Raw genomic sequence first — 20,648 nt, 5'->3', positions numbered from 1 at the left:
AGGATGAAGCGCTCGGATGGAATGAGTAAATGAGGAGTACCTATGCCAAAATCTGACTTATGCTGAATTGTGTTTTCAGCTAGATGATGTTTAGACACTCCCTAAGAAAGAGACCGTATTTTTGAAGACAAAAACGAACACGAGGAAGCCAGTAACCACACTTGACATGGGTGTTTGCATTTACCTGGATTTATTCCAGGATTTAACCGGCGCTATGCTTTCAGTGGTAGGTGACGTGCCCGTCAACAACGAGGCGCCAGTGGTGACTTCGTCAACTTCAAGATATGCCGGCTCAGTCCCTCGGAGGTGCTCATAGGGGTAGGGTGTGCGTGCGTGCGTTCATAAGGGTGTTTGTACGTACGTGTTTGTGAGCGTCTGCGTTGTACCGTGTTCTAAAAAAAAAAAACCACACTGTGTACAAAAGGGCTGCTACTACCACAACACCGCCGTTGAGCACCCCCTTTCTCCGTTCCCCCCTCTCCCTTCTCAAACAAGATTCCCCCTCAAAACGCCCGCGTAAAAATGGCGAGCCGAGGCGGCGCCGGCGCCTGTGCCGGCGGCTGGGACAGCCTCGACGACGACGACTGGGGCCTAACCGAGGAGCAGTTCGACAAGCTCGAGCAGGACGCCTACCGCGTGCTCGCAGAGCGCAAGGCCTCCTCCTCCGCCGCCTCCACCGCCCCTATTGCCTCCCCGCTCCCCCACCGCGCCCCAGTCTCGCCGGCGGCCACGGCCTCTTCGCCCGTCAGGAACGACCACCCCGCCTCCCGGATCTCCCTCGAGTCTCGATTTGGCAAGGTTAGGGTTTCCTCCGCTCTTCCGCTGTCCCGGTTTTTTTGTGTGGGGTTTACTGTTGGTCGTCTGCTGGGGTTTGGGTCTGCCGACACGGGAAATTGGAAATATCTGTTGCTCTGACGGTCCAATGAGTTTGGAATTCCGGGCTATTTCGTGAATGCTGTATTGTTCACCGGCGTGGTTTTGCCCAAGATTTGTGGCATTGCTGATATGGTACGAAATGTGGTGGGAGTTCCGCCTAATGCTTCTGTACATTGGTAAATTTGTCACATTTCTCATGTTTTTCGGGTTAAAATTTCATCATTCTTTGCACTCCCCTCCAAAGATAGGGGAAACTAGCATTCAGAATCACGGTAGTAAACCCCTTCCCTTCTTCTACCTAGCTACCTATAGTGATTTATTTTCAAGAAGCTGAGGTGGTCTTGCCCAAGATTCGTGGCATTGCTGACATGGTCTGAGATGTGATAGTGGCTGCTCTAAATTTGTCAACTCCGTCACACGCTTAAAGTTCTTATACGCCCGGGGCCGAGTTCTCTGTCTGAAGAATGATGACTCGTGAATTTGGACAATGACTTCTACGCTGGCCATTTCGTGAATGGCATAATTTGTACACTGGTTTCTTTGAGCTCAAATCTTTTTGCCCTGCTCCATGTGAAAAATGGAATGACTTTTAGCTTAAACCATTTGTCAACTTTCTCATGCTTTTTAGGTCATTTTTCCTCTCATTGTTTGTAGTTTAAGTTGCGATAAACCAGACTTTCTGTAGGAAGACTGACGAATTTGGACCTAGATACGTTCACCGTTTTGTGCATAGCATTATTTCAGCAATTCAGGAGCTGAGCCTGGCGTCATCAAATTTTTGAGCCTGAAATGTTTTAAGATATTCTGTTCTGTCTGTTGATAAAGAACTGTCTAGCCTAACTATGGTTCCAACTTGGGAATTCGGTTATTGCTAAGGCCCCCAACTTCCTGTGTCCGAACTTCTCGTAGCTGCACTTGGTAGGTCCCGTTCAGTTGGACTGCCTGAATCACGCCCGTATGGTTGAAGGGAGCTTGGTTTTGGTCATAACGATGGAATTACTTGTGTTTGAACCGTTGTTAAGGGCAACTTGGAGCTCTTCTCGCTCTCTTTTATTTCCAGTTCCTTTTTACTCCATTTTGTTCTCAAAAGAATTTAGATTTGAAAATAAGCTGATGTTTTCTGACCTGAGGAAACAAGGATGCAGACATAGATTCAAAACATGAGATAAATCCGAATGCCAGTTTAACTATATTGTTTTGAACTCTACACAACACTCACAATGGCTTTTCATACAATGCTGGTGAATGTGGCATGCTAGATACACGTTTTTTGGGGTAGTTTATCAATGGTTTCGTTTGCTGAATGAATTGTTTTGATTTTCCCTCCTGTGGACCAGCCTTATTATAGAGATTTGTCTATTTCGTTTTATATTACCAGCATCCAGCTTGGAGATAAATGAAATTCTTTAACTATTCCTCACCATTCCCTAATGTCAGGTAGAACCACTTTCACCTTCCCGCCTTAGTCAATCAACCGCAGGTATACAACATTCTTGGCACTTCCTGTTTTTTCTAACATGAACTATCCCTATCTCATTTTTTTCTTCCAATTGTCATTGAAGTGAATAATAGTCAGGGAAGTTCGTCTAAGATATCTGTGCATCTTTTCCTACATTCCAGTGGTATGATTGCAGCGAAGTTCCCTTATAACCAGGTGCATTTCCTCCCATACCAAATCTTCAATCAGTTGCCACTGAATTATATTGTAACCATATATTTAGCTACGTCTGTTCTCTCTCAGAAACTTGTGGATGCATTTCGCAAGATCCCAAGAGCTAGCTGGAGTGGGAAAGAAAGGTTCGTTAATTCTGTTGGCAGCATTGCGAGATATTTTTATAGCACAGCCAAGCTTGATGCCTTCTGTGAAACTAACAACTTATTCCTGATTCTCTTGTACTTAATTTTTCAAATCTTTAGGGTATGGATGTTCCCTCCCACATCTTTGTCAACAGCAGAGGAAGTTCTTCGTGAAGTACCTGGATTAGCTGTTGAGGTACTTCTGTACATGTGAACTTTGAAGAAATGTTGTTTCTTGTAATAGTCCCCCATGTCGTTTTGATGATTTTTTTATTGCCTTCTTGCATAATGGGTTTAACTGCACAGTTCCTACTTTTCTACTGCATCACTCTTACAACAGTTACCTTGCTGGTTTAAAACTATGAACTATGAACTATAAGAATTTTTTCCGAAGATTGTTAAAGAAAAATTGTTATGGCTTACCAAGTCAAGATTTGTAGGTATTCATGTCCAGTATTTTTGTTGTTAGTAGGAAGTAAGTAAAGCTTGCATTTTCAGTTTTTGGAAACAAAGGAACTCAACTGACAGAAGTACCAGGGAAATAAGCCTTTGTGTGCCATTGACCATATGGTTGAAGGCTTGAAGCAAGACCTACCTACAGTGTCTGTTATGAAGAACAGCCTTTTAAGATCCAACTGTGCGGACATCTTGAATTATCCATTCTAACCATACCATGTACTTTCCTAGCAGGTTCAAAGACTGGATCCACTAGTTCAACGGGCTTTTGCTGCCGCTTTAGCTGCCAAAGATCTTCGAGGTATCTATTTTTTCAGAAACAGTGCTGAAACGCCACACACATTTTTTTTTTCATTCACTTGTTTCTGAGATGCCGTTTGAAAGGGACACAATTTTTCATCCACTTTATTCTAGGCGTTGTTGTACGATCAATATCTAGCCTTCTTTAGTATCTGCTCATTCACTTGGATTCATGATAAATATGGAAAAGTGAAATATTTCTTTAACAGTACTATCTCAAATGAAAGTAAGTGCAAACCTAGCCATTGGTGCATTGGTGTTAGGCTTTCGGTTGCACTTCTTTAGTCTTTCTCCAGATGCTAACCTCTGTTATTTTGGTGAAGGTTTGTATGATAGGATTCCAACTGATGTTGAGTCGAAGCTTATGCCATTTCAACGTGAAGGAGTTAGGTATTATTGTGATCCAACATTCATTGAATATATTTTTTACTTATGGGCAGAACAGTAGGAAATATCTCGTGTTGTATTGTGTCATGTAATGCTGAAGCCTGTTAAACGGAGCATGCATAGTACCAAATACCCCTGGACTAGGAGCCTATGCATAATGCATATACTTCTGGGCACTGAAGCTGAACAAGTCTAATGTAGCCATAGTAACTTCATGGTCTGTATATATTTGCACTTAGAATGTGTTACTTATTTACCATATTTAAGATTTCTACTCCGTCTTTCTTATTGTAGGTTTGCTTTACAGCATGGGGGCAGAGTGCTGATAGCAGATGAAATGGGTCTTGGGAAGACATTACAGGTACGTACATTATCTCTGGATCATGATCATTCATCACTTTGTCATGCATTTTAGTCTTTCTACATTAGACTGAACTTGAAGTTGATTCATCATGCGACATTTGGGGCTCTCTTCTATCAGGACATGGTACTAGTGGTTACGTTATGTGCATGAGACTGGTTACGTTGATCAGTACCAATTCTCACTCCAGGTGGACTAGCCAATAGTCCCTACTAAGAGCAGCTTGAGAGAATATCAATCAATAAAAGCTTGAGTACTTTAACTTTAGAACTCAGACTGTTTAACACTCATCAATATTTAATCTGGAACAACAGTTACGTTGTGTCATTAGTTTATGTTACTGTCTCGTGAGACATCAATAAAAATGAGAGATTTTTAGTTTAATAAGAATTATTGTGTAGTGACGCTTTCAGGCATTCTTTTTGCACATAATTTTCTCGATGCAGGCAATCGCTGTTGCTTCTTGCCTTCATGAAGCCGGGCCAGTTCTTGTAATCTCCCCATCTTCCTTGCGATTGCATTGGGCTACCGTGAGCAGTTCCTACTTCTTAGAACTTCTAATTTCAACCATAGTTTCTTTTGTGCATAAGTGTGATCTGAACTTGGTACTTTGCGATTCTAACAGATGATTCAGCATTGGCTTAACATCCCTACAGAAGATATCTTGGTACATCCTCTTTGTTTTCTTAATGTAAAAAGCGAGTATGAATGCTGTTTTACTTTGGATTAATTGTCTTGTTTAGTGTGAACTGCTCAGAGTATCATATATCTACATGAATTACTTGTACCCCCTTCCAAATATAAGGCAAAGAGTCAAACTTGTTACATTTGTAGAAAAAAATTCAAACATCTTCAATACCAAATAAATACACTAAAACATATTCCACGATGCATCTACTGATATTGATTTGGTATTGTAGATGTTGATTTTTTTATTTATAAACTTGGTCAAACTTAAGTAAGTTTTTTCGAGAAAACGCAAAGGACCTTTGCGTTTCATTTCATTGAAAAGATAGGAGTTTGTTTACATCCTCCTAGGAGTTTAACTTAAGACAAAGCTAATATGCCTTATATTTTGGGCAGGAAGAGTATTATATTGTTTTCACTAGTTTTCTGTAGTTGTTACAAATATCCCATCCCAGATCTAATAATTGTGAGCTGTATTTCTGTCAAATTCTTAAGCAAATCTGTTCCTTAATTTCTACCGGATGTGATATTAAGCTGCACAGCTTGCATGTTAGCCTCCCATTATATTGATTTGATTTATCTTGTCAGATACATAAGCTTGCAATTTGTTGTTTTGTTTTGCTATGCTGGACAGTTTAGGCCCTCCTGTTTTCCCTTATCATCTTCAACCATAATCATAATCAGTAATCAGCCACCCTTCATTTGTATGAAATTCTTGGGATTCTTACACCCCAAACATGTTTTCTTGCATATTTATTTCCTAACTGAACAGAACTTTTTTGTCTTATCCATTTCCTTGACCATAGAAACTCTTTATACTTCACTTTGCTAGAAATATAATGTACTTTTGTAGTAGTTCTATGACATTCAGAGAATATCTGTAGGCTGTAGAATCAGATATAGAAATTTGGAAAAGATCTCTTTCAAAGTATTGGTTACAAGGATCGAGGATGATTTTTTTTATAGGAATGTCGTAGGGGAGGCCCTACAGCGACTTTATTTTGAAAGAATAATGTCCGCCGAGACTTGACCTGGGCAGCTGGGTTGTACATCATAGTACCTTCGATGTGTAGTCTAATATTTTACAATCTCTGCAAATTCTGGTAGGACATATGGTGGTACAATAAGAAGCACTGATACTGGGATATGAACACGGGGACATGGGATACAAATATTTGCCAGAAACAGCCTTATGGGAATTTTATTGAAAAATACAGCATGTAATCAGCACAGAAGTATATTTTTAAGATGTGAGATCAAAGTATTGCCCATTTGTTGTCTCCCAACCGCCTTTTCATCGATGCTTGATCCTAAATTAAGTCTATCCAGTGGGCCCACTCAGAGGCATCACTCTCTGCTTCTATGTCTCTCTATTCAGTGGCAAGCCACCCACCTTCTAAAGATGAGCGGCAAGCTACACATAAAAGATTAAACACATACTAAAGGAGGGCTACTAGATTAAAAAAGGCAGAGCTCCTAGCTACTATTGTGGATTATTAGCCAGCCAAGCAAACAAAGAAAAATGAGAACAAAACACGAAGAAAAACAGAGAAGGGAAGAGAGAGCCGGAGGTACATGCTGCCTGGGTTTAAGGACGAAGGTGTCTGCCAGCATGGAGGGAGAAGGTGGAGGGGATCTTGTCGGCGACGGCATGTGGAAGGAATCCCGGAGGCAGCAGCGCGTGGAGGAAGATGGCGATGGTGGCGACCAGTAAGTACAGGTGGCAGAAGCAGTGACCGGTGAGTATGGATGGCAGTGGCATGGTTGCTGGAGCCTGGACTATAGCATTGTGTCCCCGTGGAGAGACTGTGGTGCCTGGGTCTACTGCTCCCATGTCTAGGGTTAGTATCGAGCTTGGGCCTTGCTGGGCTGCCTGCTTGCCTCGCCTTGTGTCCCCTACGTATCCTTCCCATATCACACACTTATCAGCATTTGTTTTTTTTTTCAAAGCAGAAAAAATGGGATACTTGGGGAATCATGTACTGTATGAGTGCTTCATAGGTGGTACACATTAAGTTTCACAGACCAACCAGTTCATCTGAAACACTCAAACTAATGGTTTAAGGTGGGCAATGCACTTGTACTTCAATACTCCCCCCTCACGTGTTTCTCCCTCGGGCTTAAACATGGACCAAATCGTGGGTTACAATATTTTTTATTTAAACTGCACTAGCTGGATCTTGAACTTGTCAAGTTTCATGCACTAGTTAACACAACCAAAAGTCCGAACTGATGGAAAGGGCTAGGCAATCTACATACACTATGACACCCCCTCTCACGTGGACATGGGGAAGTCAACACGTGAATAGAAAAAGAACAATCTCACCTATGACATAAGAGGCCTATATGTGGACACAGAGGGGCAACAACAATTTTCAATAAATTTTGAAAGCCAGGAGTTGTACCCAAGACTTCACTGCTCGGATACCATGTCAAATATATCTATTATGTATTTCATCTTATCCATGTGTAATACTGCGAGTGATGAATAGGATAATGTATTTTCAGGTGGTATTACCACAAACTGGAGGATCAAACAAGGCAGGATTCAGATTGGTGTACTCAAACACCAAAGGCGATTTTTGCTTGGATGGGGCGTTCAACGTGATATCTTATGATGTAGTTCCCAAGATACAAAGCACACTCCTGGACTTGGATTTCAAGGTATAGATTCATTTAATCCCTTACTTCATTTACAATCATGGGCTGTGTGTGATTTAAAGTTTGACATAGTGTGTTCCTCCTCCCTACCCCAACTTGCATGGAAAAAAGACTTTGATGTTGTTGTAATGTGTTCCTCCTATGCTTCAAACGTGTTTGCACTAGTAGAGGGGCATGGGATGTACATGTAGGTTGAAGATTGCTTTCATGAAGCTTAGCTGACTATAGTTTTTGTCAACTTGATTTTACCACTGGATAGGACTATCGGGTTTTCGGCATCTGCAAATTTAGCATCTTAATAACACTGTCATCTTGGCAAGATCAGTAGATGTATGTAATTAATTGGATCAGAACTACTTTGGGGTTGATGTTTTACTTCGTGGAGTGAGGCAAATGAGTTCCACATAAACCTTAGAAGGAAGGGATCAGCTCTGTTTTGTTGTCCATGTGTTTAGTTTGGTTATTTCTTTCATGGGCAACTAAAGAAACTGGATTTCATTTTAGTCAAATAAAAAGACTGACCTGTTTCATTTTACCTCCATGATTTGATAAATTCGGACATAATTGAATATCCTTTACATTGTATTGTAAGTTTTATCATTTATTTGTTGGTGTTGATCTTTATCTCATTTTGCATGTGCTGAAGAAACTAGTGATAACCGTGTGTTCTATCTACAGTGAAATGAATTGAGAATGTTGTTAGTCACACTCCATTTTATTCACTTCAAATGGTTTTCATTCAGATAGTTATAGCCGACGAATCACATTTCATGAAGAATTCACAAGCAAAGAGAACTATTGCTTCACTTCCTGTTCTGCAGGTTCGATGTTTCTTACTAGAAAAAGTGTTCTCTATTTTTGGATTATAAATTTGTTGTGCACATGTTTATTACGGGTTAATTTGGTTCAGTAGATTTTGATGTTGTGCATCACTTTATCCCAATCAATTATAGTTTGGTATACTTATTTCTTTAACATAATTTTTGTTCTGGTGGAAAAAATCTCCAAAGAATGTTTTCTAATTAATCTAACTAGTTCCTTGGGATGCATTATGTTTTCTTAAGCTTGATTCCATCAATAATAAACTTAGTAAAGGAACAGTCCCTTGCCTGATTTCAGGGTCAAGTAATATTTTCAATCTAATTGACATGGAAGTATTAACAAAATTGACATTATAATTTCAGAAAGCTGAATATGTTATTTTACTAAGTGGGACTCCTGCTTTATCTCGCCCTATTGAGTTGTATACTCAGGTACGTATCCTCAAGATTTAGTTTGGACATACTTAAAATCAGAAGTTAGTTGTAGAGAAAAAACTAACTTTCGTACACATGCAGCTCCAGGCATTGTATCCTAATGTGTACAAGAATGTTAATGAATATGGCAGTAGATATTGCCAAGGTGTAAGTACTAGCCTAACTAACTTGCTGCCTGACTTTATGCCACCAATTATGATTGATTTACTGTGATTCTTCCTCAGGGTTTCTTTGGGGTGTATCAAGGTGCTAGCAATCACGAGGAGCTACATAACTTGATGAAAGCCACTGTCATGATCCGCAGGTTGAAGAAAGACGTTCTTTCAGAGTTGCCTGTTAAACGTAGACAACAGGTAATCCTCTTTGGGTATCAACTTAGTTGAATAGTTTCATGTATAGAATCTGGACTCTCCTAACAGTTCCACAAATCTTTTGACCACTAGGCACTAGCATGACCTTTTGGCTGAGTCCTTGTCCGATTCTTTCTGGGCCTTGTGTCGACTATTGTTTTGTCGCTCAAAATCAAAGTTTTCTTTACTCATGTATCTTATACATAATCCGAGAAAACTCTATGAGTTAGGTCTGATGGCCTTTTGTTTATTTCCTGTCTGACCAATCTTTTAACTTCCTATCATGCTATTATGATTCTTAAGGTTCTGCACCTAATGTTTGTATCTTCTGAATCTGTCCAGGTCTTTATGGATTTGAGTGAGAAAGAGATAAAACCGATCCGTGCCCTTTTCCGTGAGGTACACTATTTTTTTTTTGGTTGTGTTTCTGTCTTTTCTTCTGCAAACTATACCTCATAGTGGATGAGAACTTTGGAATCAGTTCTTGGTAGCTCAATGTTTGATTGTTCATAATTGGTTAATGAAGACCTTTTAACATGGCGTGCTTAGATGGCTTAACCTCCCTAATTCCTTGATCATCCAGTGAGCTATTTTATTCATATACACCACAAATTCTCAAAGCTAGCACTGTATTACTATATTAGTTCTTCTCAAGGTTAGTTAACAAAGTAATTATGGGTGTACTCTTCTTTCCGTTTTGTACCATATAGGCGACATTTTTTGCGGGGTACCTATAGGTGAGTTTGAAATGGTTAACTTTCTTTTTGTTAATACAGAAAAGGACAATATGTATTCATTTGTCCTTTGTTTGATTGCCAATTTGTGAGAGCAGTTCTACAATGAAGGTTATACTCTTGTGCACTATAGGTTGTGATGTGGTTTGTCTTTTTGTAGTTGGAGACTGTGAAGATCAATATGAAGTCTTGTGATTCCCAGGAGACGATGGAGTCTCTCAAATTTTCTCAAAAAAATATTATCAACAAGGTAATCTTAATATGTATGACAGTGCGCCTTCATGCTTGGAGTATATTTCCTTTCCTTCTCATCTTATGTCATTATATCCAATGCTCCTTAGGCTGCTCATAGTGGAGAGTAACTTAGACTAGTAACATATGTCATGTTACTAGTCTAAGTTACTACCTCCATAGTGGGTAGTAACTTAGATATGGTGTCATGCAATGTGTCATTAATTATGTTGTAGACTCATATTGCTTTGAAATATGTGATGTTATGGTAACATAGCTAGTTACCACCTCACTCTCTTTCTTCATTTATTGGTATGCCATGTCACCAAAATGATTTGAGATGTGTGATGTTACCACCTATGTTACCCCCACTATGAGCAGTCTTATACATTCTTGACATAAGGAATTGCTGATAAAACTATGGAGTTACATGTTTTAATAGAACAAATAAATTGGCACGATTCCTGTTATATTATGTACCACCACAAGCTTGTGTTTGCACTCTCTGAAAATTATTTTATTGTTAATGGCAGTACTCATATGTCATGTCTAACTGCAGATCTACAATGACTCAGCTGCGGCCAAAATTCCAGCAGTGCTAGATTACCTGGGCACTATAATTGAGGTAATTGCATGAGCTGTTTATAAATTTTCCTCTTATTCTACTACTATGGATCAGACATGAGAACTGTCAGGAACTGGCTAGTTGCTGCCAGTTTCAGGATTGCCAGTTGAGGATTATAGCTTGCCTAGCTGAAGTTGACACCTCCACTGATTTCAACCAATTTTTACTGAACAATCAACCATGCGTGATCCAAATAACTCTGGTTGTGTTTCATGTTCATTGATGGGATCACATTGTTACATGCTTGCATCTGTATGAAAGTATCCATATGTTGCCTTCTCGATTGATTTTTGAAACCTCTCTGTTTCATTTTTCTTTGAGAACCCAGTCAGGAATGTGCCTTCTGTTAACTGGATTTGAATGTCCTCTGTATTCTGCATTTTGAATAATGCTCCATTGGTCTATTATTATTTCGTGCAATTAACATCCTATCATTGTTAACTATTGGCTATATTTTTCAGGCAGATTGCAAATTCTTAATATTTGCACATCATCAACCCATGATTGATGCTATTCACCAACACCTCTTGGTAAGCGCCTAAGAGCGTGTTTTGATTTGACTTATTTATGATGATACCATGGGCTTCTATATACCTAAGCACTACCATGTTTCAGAAAAAGAAAGTCAATTGTATAAGAATCGATGGTCAAACACCTGTAGCTGCAAGGCAAACTTTAGTTACGGATTTCCAGAACAAGGATGACATCAAGGCAGCAGTGGTATGTGTTCATTCCTATAATTTTTGCTTTTTGTGTTTTTTATTATTCTAGTCGGCATGTTGTCCATATCCCACTTAGCGGACATCATCATGCAGCCAAAATTTCATCGATGATTTTTTTTTTGTATAGAAAACAGTACGTACATTGCATATAATCTGACTGAAATTAACATGTGTGCACATGATACATTTATGTTTTTGAACCCATTAGTAATTGGTATATTTGAAAACTGTGCACTTGCCCACAAACATAATCAAAGATTGGTAGCTTGACTGAAACTGCTGCCCAGTTTTAATTTTTTGAGAAGAGTGACTTTGTACCATGATACAACTTGGAAATGCCACTCTAGAAATGTGTCTCCTTAGATAGGGGTGCAAGCAATCAGCGCATTTCCAACAATTTGGATGTTAAGTTAATGTAACAGTATCTGCCTTTTTTTTTCATGTACCAACAATACATCATCTGAGTACTCCATAGTGTATCTTAAGTTATCTAATAGGAGGTGGGAGAATAGATAAATCTGCTCTCTTTTCACCTTGGAGCTTGTGCATGTCTTCTTGGTTTATGTACAGACAAGCTTGCTGTCTCTCCTCCTTATTCCCTGCCACATCATCATAAATCATACATGGCAAGTTTTACCACCGACTGTATCATACTATTGGAGATGCCCTCACAAAGGCTTAATGTTATGACATTGAGAATACTTGGTGTCACCACATTAGGCAATGTTCCAACCATACAGAGACCATGTTACCAAATTTTGTGAAGAGTAAGTTACGTTATTTACTTGGTCCAACCTCATGATAACCTAACACTTGTAGTTATCCATCAAAGCTGGAGGCGTCGGGTTAACTTTGACAGCAGCAAGCACAGTAATCTTTGCGGAGTTATCATGGACTCCAGGTGACATTATTCAAGCAGAAGATCGTGCCCACCGGATTGGTCAGGTGAGCATTGTGTTCCTTGTTCTAGCTTACCGTGTGGCTTTGCTGCAGTTGTTACTTTTGCTTACTTCTCCAATTTCCAGGTTTCCTCGGTGAACATATATTACCTTCTCGCAAATGAAACGGTAGATGATATTATATGGTACATGCCCTGGACTTTGTTTTCCCTACATAAATGTTGTATTTCAGCTCATGCACTGAATTGTGATTTTAACCTGTTGCTTCGTAGGGACGTTGTTCAAGGCAAACTTGAGAATTTGGGGCAGGTACGCTTCTTTTAGCAGCATATAGTCTCTACACCTTATTTACACATATTCCCTAGTCAAGCCAATTCAAAACTGTGTTGTGCCATATAATCTCCATTGAAGTTTCTGCATGCTCAACGTTTGATTTTCCATGAATGGATCTGATTAGGCGATTTTTTGTTGTTACCAGATGCTGGATGGGGAGGAGAAAACTCTGGCAGTTTCCCAGAGTGAGACCAGACCAAGCCCCTCGAAGCAGAAGACACTCGACTCCTACCTCAAGCGATGCAGCACTTCCATAGAAACCCAGCCCAGCCCGAAGAGTCGCAGATTTTGATGATGTGTCGCTGTCTGTGTGTGTTCGACGGCGTGATTCTATTTGTTTCTTTGCTGGAGTGGTCCTGCTGTGTACTGCTGCTGTAAACGAATGTGATAGGGTCAGCGTGTATGGTAGCACTGGCCAGAATTGGGCCGCAGTGTATTTTGTTGCAGAGTACTGTCATGTTATAACTTGTAATATTCGTGAATATGGGAACGTTAGACTTCTTCTGTGGGTAGTAGTAGATGGCAATGAGAATGTTTGTATCTATGTAACTGGAGATCAAGTATGTGTGGCGGCATATTTGTCTCACTGCCGAGTTTGCCTTGCTAAATTTGGTGCCAACATTTGGGTCCGCAAATTTGTCTGCCTGCTGTGGCCGATGGACATACGGGGACTAAGCAGCTTCCTTTTCATAGTAGCTGCTATGCGCAGCTAGCTCTGTACCGCCTAGCTAGCACATGAATATCAACAGTAAACATAACTCAAGTAGAAGTAAAGTTCGTATCAGGTGAAAACCAGCAGATTCTGAAAATCTGAAAACGTTGGTATGCACCGCTGGATTATGTACCAACGTTCAGATCACCCACCTCAACTCATTTTGCAGAAACGCCCCTAGAAGTACAACAGAAAGTCATCCCTAATCCCCTCCACTCATTCTCTCTCCATGTTCTTCCATTCTGAAGCCAGATCCATCCCATCAGGTTCGGCTTCTCCCATGGCCACCTACACCAGCAATCTTTGGTCACTCCTCCCAAACAAAGTTCAACGCTGTTGTTTGATTCTGCATGGACTGGGTGCACAGATTCGTTGACAAAGCTACCAGATCTTGGCCAATATTCTGAGAAACAACTGTCTTGTCTCTTGGATTCCCTTTTTCTTGGTTTTGACTTTGTTCAGATTCGTTTGTTTATGCTGCCCCATTCACGGTTGATTTCTTGATTTGTGGAACTCCAGTTCCAAGTCTAAATCTTCACGAGATGGTGTATTGGTGTTGATCCGACCTTGGCTTATTTGTTGTCCATTTCATATGTGAAAAGCTTCAAATTCATGTTGATGATAATTTAAGTTCTTTGGAATTGTTCTTATTCAAGTCAGTATGTAGAGAAATTCTCAAGATATTCATCAGTTCGAGTCTGGATCGGGAATATGTTTGCCCGTCACTGTGAGCAACCATGAACGTGTACGACTTACTAATATGCTAGGTCATAGGGGGTTTCTAGAAAATGTGCAGCAAGTGGTTGGTGGGAGGATGAAGACTCAAATCTAGCCCTTGGAACATGATCGAATGGCTAGGAGCTGAAATTTTCAGATTTTCAGGATCTATCTCATTTTCACCTGATATGTTCCCAAGTAAACATCTTGATATTCTACAATCAGTCACCAGAACAATTTGAGCTGAGGCAATCTTGTTCCTAGAGAAACCCAGCAACATGCATCTGGGTTTGTTAAAAGGGCAACCGTACAAAATTTCAGCATTAGTCTGTCACGCCAGTTGGTTTTGTGAAGTATCTAGCTTCACCTGCAGAAACAATTAAAATCAATTGCTTGAGAAAGCCATTTTTTTTTTGTAATGCTAGTCTTGCAACTCACGGTAGAGTTTAGGTACGTTGAGCTTGTCGACGAGTAAATAACTAAATATCATAAAATATCGCTTTGAAAGTGTAGTGTTGTACTTTTGTGGGCATATTGCGTGGTAAAGGTGCAGTTTGGTGAAATGTTTCCTAAAGTTAGTTAATATTTATACTAGCGAAAATCCGAAAAGGCAAAATCGCTTATTGCCATACATGCACGATTGATCTTCTCTGTATACCGGCCTAGTTAGTACGTACATGATATCAACAGTAGACATAACTCAAGTAGTAGTGAAGGTCTTGATATTCTACAGTCAATCATCACAACAATTTGAGTTGCCGCGATTTTGTTTCAAGAGAAACCATGCAACATGCATCTGGGTTTCTTACAAGAGCAAACATACAGGACGCTTGATGAGAGCTCGAATCTGGTTTCTCTGAAGTAGCATCTGGGTTCTCTGCTAAGGTAATTAAAACGCTTGAGAAAGCCAAATTTTGTCAGAATGCTAGTCTTGCAACTCACGGTAGAGTTTAGGTACAGTGAACTTGTCGAGGAGTAAATATCATAAAACTTATGCCTTGAAAGTGTAGTGTTGTAGTTTTGTGGGCACATTGCGTAGTAAAAGTTCTGTTTGGTGAAATGTTTAGTAAAGCTAGTTAATATTTATACCAGCGAAAAGGCAAAATCGCATATTGCCATACATGCGCGATTGATCTTGCATCCTTGCAGGGGAAGTTTTTCCACATCCAAGGTATGGCAAATTTGGTTCATAGCAGTTGTCCACGCCCATGATGACGCTGACATGGTACCAACCACCAAGACATAACATTTTGCACATGTCCTAGATTAGTCAGCTGGGACGGCGAACGGATATCAACTGAAAAAATAGTCGTTACTTTTTCCACTCGATGTCTATGCCCGGCAGCTTACTTCGACTGGCGGCGGCGTGCTTTCTCTGAACCAATCCCATTATTATTGTCTGCTCCACGTCTCTATAAATAGCATGCAGATTCGAGCTCTCATCACAACAGCTGAACATCAACTAGCTCACCTGGGAGTGCTCTTCAGCTAAGCTTGAGATCCAGAGCTGCACTACTCGATAACAACATGCAAGGCCTCGCGCTCACCGCATCCTCCAGCAAGATCGTGCTCGCGATGTTCCTGCTCGGCTTGGCGGCTGGTGCCGCCGCCGCCGACGGCCGGAGGCGGCACGTCTCCAGAAGCCCCGAAGAGCCGTGTAAGAAGATGACGCTCTACTACCACGACATCCTCTACAACGGCGTCAACAACTCAGCAAACGCGACGGCGGCGCCGGCAACGAAACCGACGGTGCTGAGCACCGTGATCAACCCCAACGGCACCTACTTCGGCATGCTGGTGGTGTTCGACGACCCGGTAACAGAGGGCAAGGCGCTGCCAGTGGCCGGGGAGGAGCCGGCGGCACGCGCTCAAGGGTTCTACTTCTATAACATGAAGCAGACGACCAGCGCGTGGTTCGCCTTCACCCTCGTGTTCAACTCCACGGAGTCTAAGGGCACCCTCAACCTCATGGGCGCCGACCTCATGGACGAGAAGACGCGCGACTTCTCCGTCGTCGGTGGCACCGGCGACTTCTTCATGGCGCGCGGCGTGGCCACCATCCGCACCGACGTCATCGAGGGCTTCTACTACTTCCGCCTGCAGATGGACATCAAGCTCTACGAGTGCTACGTCTGAAACTCTCATCGGACGTTGAAGGTGGAATTAATATGCTAGCACATGCGCGTGCCAATTAGGGAGTGAATAAAATAATGATGGCTTCCCATTCCATACATGTTTCTTTCACGGTTAAATTGTCATGTGCGTGCATGATATATAGCTTCTTTTTATAGCTTACATATAGTTCAAATGAAGGATTTTCTCGTGCCACCGTTTAGTGTACCATGTCTCATCTTAAATCAATATCCACCAGAAAGACTAATCATTTTTCTTTTGAGAACTCTCAACCTTTATTCATGTATCATCAGGATGAATTTTGCTACAGTGCCAGTTAAGTTTAGGGTTTTGGTGTGGCAACATGTCCACTGATCTCTTTATATATCATCATGGGAGGTTATAAGGGTACAATACAACGTACATGTATATATGGTGCAAACTGATTCTAACACTCTCCTCAATTTAAAGTAGTACATACAAGATTTAGATTGGTCCTGAAGCGGGCTAACAACTGTCGTGTGACTAGTTTAGTAAATACATAAGCCAACTGATCAACCGAAGAGATAAACCTCACCTCTAAAGTACCATCACCTACTCACTCACACACAAATTGAAAGTCGATCTCAATGTGCCTCGTGCGAGCATGGAACACTGGATTTGCAGTTAGGTAAGTATCCCCTCTGTTATTAAATAAACCATAAGATGAGGACACGCTGATGGCAAACTCTAAGTTTTTTGAGCAAAGAATCTACTCAAATGGCTTCAGCAGCGCCATTTGCCAATGCCTTATACTCTGCCTCTTATTTACTTGACCACGAGGCAGTAGGATGTTTCTTCAAACTTCGTGATACAAGATTAGACCCAACGAAGATCGCAAAACCTCTAGTGGAGCGAGAATCATCAACACATCCTACCCAGTCTACATCTGTCTAAATGCCAATACCCACAAAAGGTGACTTGTGGATTGTCAAGCCGGTGTTCAAAGTCCATTTAACATAGCGCAGAATACGCTTAACTGCTTCCCAGTGTACCTCACTAATAGGCTGATCGCGAGGAACTGGCATACCTTGTTGACATTAAAAGAAATATATGTGCATGTGAGAGTCAAATATTCTAAACCACCAACAATACTATTGTACCAGCAAGAATCTTTAGTACCCAATGGTGAACTAGTATCTCGAGCAAGCTGTTCCATAGGAACCAGTGGAGTTCAAGGAGTACTAACTGAATGAAGAAGGTCAAGTGCATACTTACATTGAGTCAGTGTCATGCCCCCATAAGTGTAAGACGCTTCAAGTCCAAAAAAATAGGACAACACACCAAGGTCCTTAATAGGAAAAGAGTCAGCAAGAGAGCGTACCAGGTGGTTAACAACAACATGATTAGAGCGAACAGTGACAATAATATAGACATAGATCAGCATGTAAATCTGAACATCATCTTGAGAGAAGATGAACAAAGACGTATCAGCCTTGGAGGAAGTGAAACCCAACTGACGCAAATGAGCAGGTAAACGGCGTACCAAGCTCGAGGAGACTGCTTAAGTCTATAGATAACACGCTGTAACTTACATCCATGAGACGGGTGCCGAGTATCCTCAAAACCGGTAAGCTGCTGCATGCAGAAAAGTATTGCTAACATCAATCTGACGTAGGATCCAACCTATATACTACAAGAGAAAGAACCAAACTCACGGTTACTGGCTTGACCACATGACGGAACATGTCATCGTAATCAATACCATGCTGCTGAGTGATACCACGAGCAACGAGACGTGCCTTGTGATTGTCAACAGATCTGCACTTTGGAGATTTGAAATTAACTACTTAGATCTACTTATATTTTGTCAAAATATAAAGTATTTGAAATTAATATTTTACAATTCGTGGCTTAAATCCTTGATTATATGCCCATTTTTCCATAATTTTTTGAAACTCAAAAATATGATTATTGATTAAAAAACAAAATCACGGGTGCCTATGTGCACCAAATCTCTGTCGGAGTGTATCTTCTCAAGGGAATCAAAGACTGACATGGCTAGCTAAAATAGCGATACATGCTAGTTCTGATCACATACGGCTAGAGGTGGGGCTGCTGGTCAAGAAGATGCTCGAATCTCCCGGACGAGCCGATGGTGCCGATATGGGCCGGGCGCCATACCGTGAGGAGAAAAATGCTCAACCATCAACACTTAGCATTATAGCCTCCATCATGCGGGTTAGTTTTCTGAAGTAGCATCTGAGTTCACTGCAAAATCGATTAAAAGCAATTGCTTGAGAAAGCCATTTTTTGTCAGAATGCTAGTCTTGCAACTCACGGTAGAGTTTTAGGTACATTGAACTTGTCGAGGAGTAAATATCATAAAACTTATGCCTTGAAAGTGTAGTGTTGTAGTTTTGTGGGCACATTACGTAGTAAAAGTTCTGTTTGGTGAAATGTTTCGTAAAGCTAGTTAATATTTATACCAGCGAAAAGGCAAAATCGCATATTGCCATACATGCTCGATTGATCTTGCAAGGGAAGTTTTTCCACATCCAGGTATGTCAAATTCGGGTCATATATAGCAGTTGTTCACGCCCATGTTGACGCTGACATTGTACCAACCACCAAGACATAATATTTTGCACATGTCCTAGATTAGTCATCCGGGACGGCGAACGGATACCAACTGAAAAAATAGTCGTCACTTTTTCCACTCGATGTCTATGCCCGGCATCTTAATTACTGGCGACTGTGTGCTTCCTCTGAACCAATCCCATTATTATTATCTGCTCCACGTCTCTATAAATAGCATGCACGTTCGAGGTCTCACCACAACAGCAACATACACGACAGTCCTCTTCAGCTAAGCTTAGTGTCTAAGAGGTTGAGATCCAGAGCTGCACTACTTGATAACAAGATGCAAGGCCTCATTGCCACGGCATCTTCCAGGATCGTGCTCGCGATCTTCCTGCTCGGCTTGGCGGCTGGTGCCGCCGCCGCCGCCGACGGCCGGAGGTGGCACGTCTCCAGCAGCCCCGAAGAGCCGTGCAAGAAGATGACGCTCTACTACCACGACATCCTCTACAACGGTGCTAACAACTCCGCAAACGCGACGTCGGCGCCGGCAACGAAACCGACGGTGCTGAGCACCGTGATCAACCCCAACGGCACCTACTTCGGCATGCTGGTGGTGTTCGACGACCCGGTAACAGAGGGCAAGGCGCTGCCAGTGGCCGGGGAGGAGCCGGCGGCACGCGCTCAGGGGTTCTACTTCTACAACATGAAGCAGACGACCAGCGCGTGGTTCGCCTTCACCCTCGTGTTCAACTCCACGGAGTCTAAGGGCACCCTCAACCTCATGGGCGCCGACCTCATGGACGAGAAGACGCGCGACTTTTCCGTCGTCGGCGGCACCGGCGACTTCTTCATGGCTCGCGGCATCGCCACCATCCGCACCGACGTCATCGAGGGCTTCTACTACTTCCGCCTGCAGATGGACATCAAGCTCTACGAGTGCTACGTCTGAAACTCCCGTCTGACGACGTCGTTGAAGGTGGAGTAACACATGCGCGTGCCAATTAGGGAGTGAAGAAAATAATGATGTCTTCCCATTCCATACATGTTTCTTCCACGGTTAAATTGTCATGTGCGTGATTACAACGTAATGACATTTATATATATATATATATCACTCTGTTTTATAATATAAGGCGTTTTAGCATGGAACAGAGGCAGTGTCTTCCTTTTTACTTACATGTATATCGCTTAAATAAAGGTTTTTCTCCGGTTCCATGCAGGATGTGCCACCGATTAATGTACGGCATTCTTTTGGCAATCAATACCTTTTATATTTAAACTAGCAAATAGTACATGGCAGATATACTACAACGATTATAAAATAAAGTCTAATTTTTTTTTATATCTTCGAACTCTTTATTTTTCCAAGACAGAATCTCTTACTTTTCTGAAGGCAGCCGTAAAAAAAAAAGATATCAAACCACAGACCTGTAAATACCAACGAGTGTTCTCTTAGCTATGTCGCGGCAAACAACGTAGCGATGATGAGGAAGAGGGTGGGTTAACCTCTCCGGCTACATTCATGTCCTTCCCACGCTGACGACCCGCAGGCCGACTGGGGGAAGGCGCCGGTGGCCAAGAAAGGTAAGGGGTACTGTAATCTGTACTACTGCAGCAAAACTTCCCATATTGCTTGGCTAGTTGGATTCACCCAACATAAAATTGGTCGGTCTTAAAAGGATTGTAAGATTGTATCATAATATGAAGCATCCATGGCCGGTCCCAAGATTTCGGGTGTCCAACCAGAATCTCAGTAAACATAAAAATCATTAAAAAAATATCTTAAAATCTAACTTATACACACTCTAGGGCATCGAAAAACAATATTCAAATCAAACTACATACTCCCTTGATTCCTGTTTAATCGACG

At 41.5% G+C, this 20,648-nt stretch overlaps 3 protein-coding genes across 3 annotated transcripts; all 3 read left to right on the top strand.

The window, feature by feature from the left end:
* The first annotated feature begins 522 nt into the window (after window positions 1-522).
* On the top strand, window positions 523-13,283 carry LOC124673535 (SWI/SNF-related matrix-associated actin-dependent regulator of chromatin subfamily A-like protein 1). Its single transcript, XM_047209598.1, has 24 exons — window positions 523-798; window positions 2,314-2,356; window positions 2,439-2,530; window positions 2,618-2,673; window positions 2,794-2,869; window positions 3,364-3,430; window positions 3,753-3,819; window positions 4,111-4,177; window positions 4,624-4,707; window positions 4,803-4,844; window positions 7,373-7,528; window positions 8,269-8,346; window positions 8,710-8,778; window positions 8,863-8,928; window positions 9,006-9,134; window positions 9,474-9,530; window positions 10,026-10,115; window positions 10,656-10,721; window positions 11,183-11,251; window positions 11,337-11,441; window positions 12,263-12,388; window positions 12,469-12,527; window positions 12,615-12,651; window positions 12,821-13,283. The coding sequence occupies exons 1-24, from the start codon at window positions 523-525 to the stop codon at window positions 12,965-12,967; spliced, it is 2,124 nt and encodes a 707-aa protein (XP_047065554.1). The 3' UTR covers window positions 12,968-13,283.
* A 2,283-nt stretch (window positions 13,284-15,566) lies between these two features.
* LOC124674711 (dirigent protein 5-like) lies at window positions 15,567-16,331 on the top strand. Its single transcript, XM_047210758.1, has one exon. It carries the CDS (start codon window positions 15,632-15,634, stop codon window positions 16,238-16,240), a length of 609 nt encoding a protein of 202 aa, XP_047066714.1. The 5' UTR covers window positions 15,567-15,631; the 3' UTR covers window positions 16,241-16,331.
* A 2,733-nt stretch (window positions 16,332-19,064) lies between these two features.
* On the top strand, window positions 19,065-19,922 carry LOC124669504 (dirigent protein 5-like). Its single transcript, XM_047206116.1, has one exon. The coding sequence runs from the start codon at window positions 19,119-19,121 to the stop codon at window positions 19,725-19,727; it is 609 nt and encodes a 202-aa protein (XP_047062072.1). The 5' UTR covers window positions 19,065-19,118; the 3' UTR covers window positions 19,728-19,922.
* The last annotated feature ends 726 nt before the right edge of the window (window positions 19,923-20,648 follow it).

Source organism: Lolium rigidum, chromosome 7, assembly GCF_022539505.1.
Source record: "Lolium rigidum isolate FL_2022 chromosome 7, APGP_CSIRO_Lrig_0.1, whole genome shotgun sequence".
Lineage (NCBI taxonomy): Eukaryota > Viridiplantae > Streptophyta > Magnoliopsida > Poales > Poaceae > Lolium > Lolium rigidum.
This window is presented reverse-complemented; position numbering and strand designations above follow the sequence as displayed.

What these genes read in the sequence shown, in the direction of transcription:
- LOC124673535 (XM_047209598.1), top strand. Translation starts at nt 523, where the DNA reads ATGGCGAGCCGAGGCGGCGCCGGCGCCTGTGCCGGCGGCTGGGACAGC. An exon ending in CGAAGTTCCCTTATAACCAG is followed by an intron (nt 2,531 to 2,617) that starts GTGCATTTCCTC and finishes GTTCTCTCTCAG; the next exon opens with AAACTTGTGGATGCATTTCG. An exon ending in TCCCTACAGAAGATATCTTG is followed by an intron (nt 4,845 to 7,372) that starts GTACATCCTCTT and finishes ATGTATTTTCAG; the next exon opens with GTGGTATTACCACAAACTGG.
- LOC124674711 (XM_047210758.1), top strand. Translation starts at nt 15,632, where the DNA reads ATGCAAGGCCTCGCGCTCACCGCATCCTCCAGCAAGATCGTGCTCGCG.
- LOC124669504 (XM_047206116.1), top strand. Translation starts at nt 19,119, where the DNA reads ATGCAAGGCCTCATTGCCACGGCATCTTCCAGGATCGTGCTCGCGATC.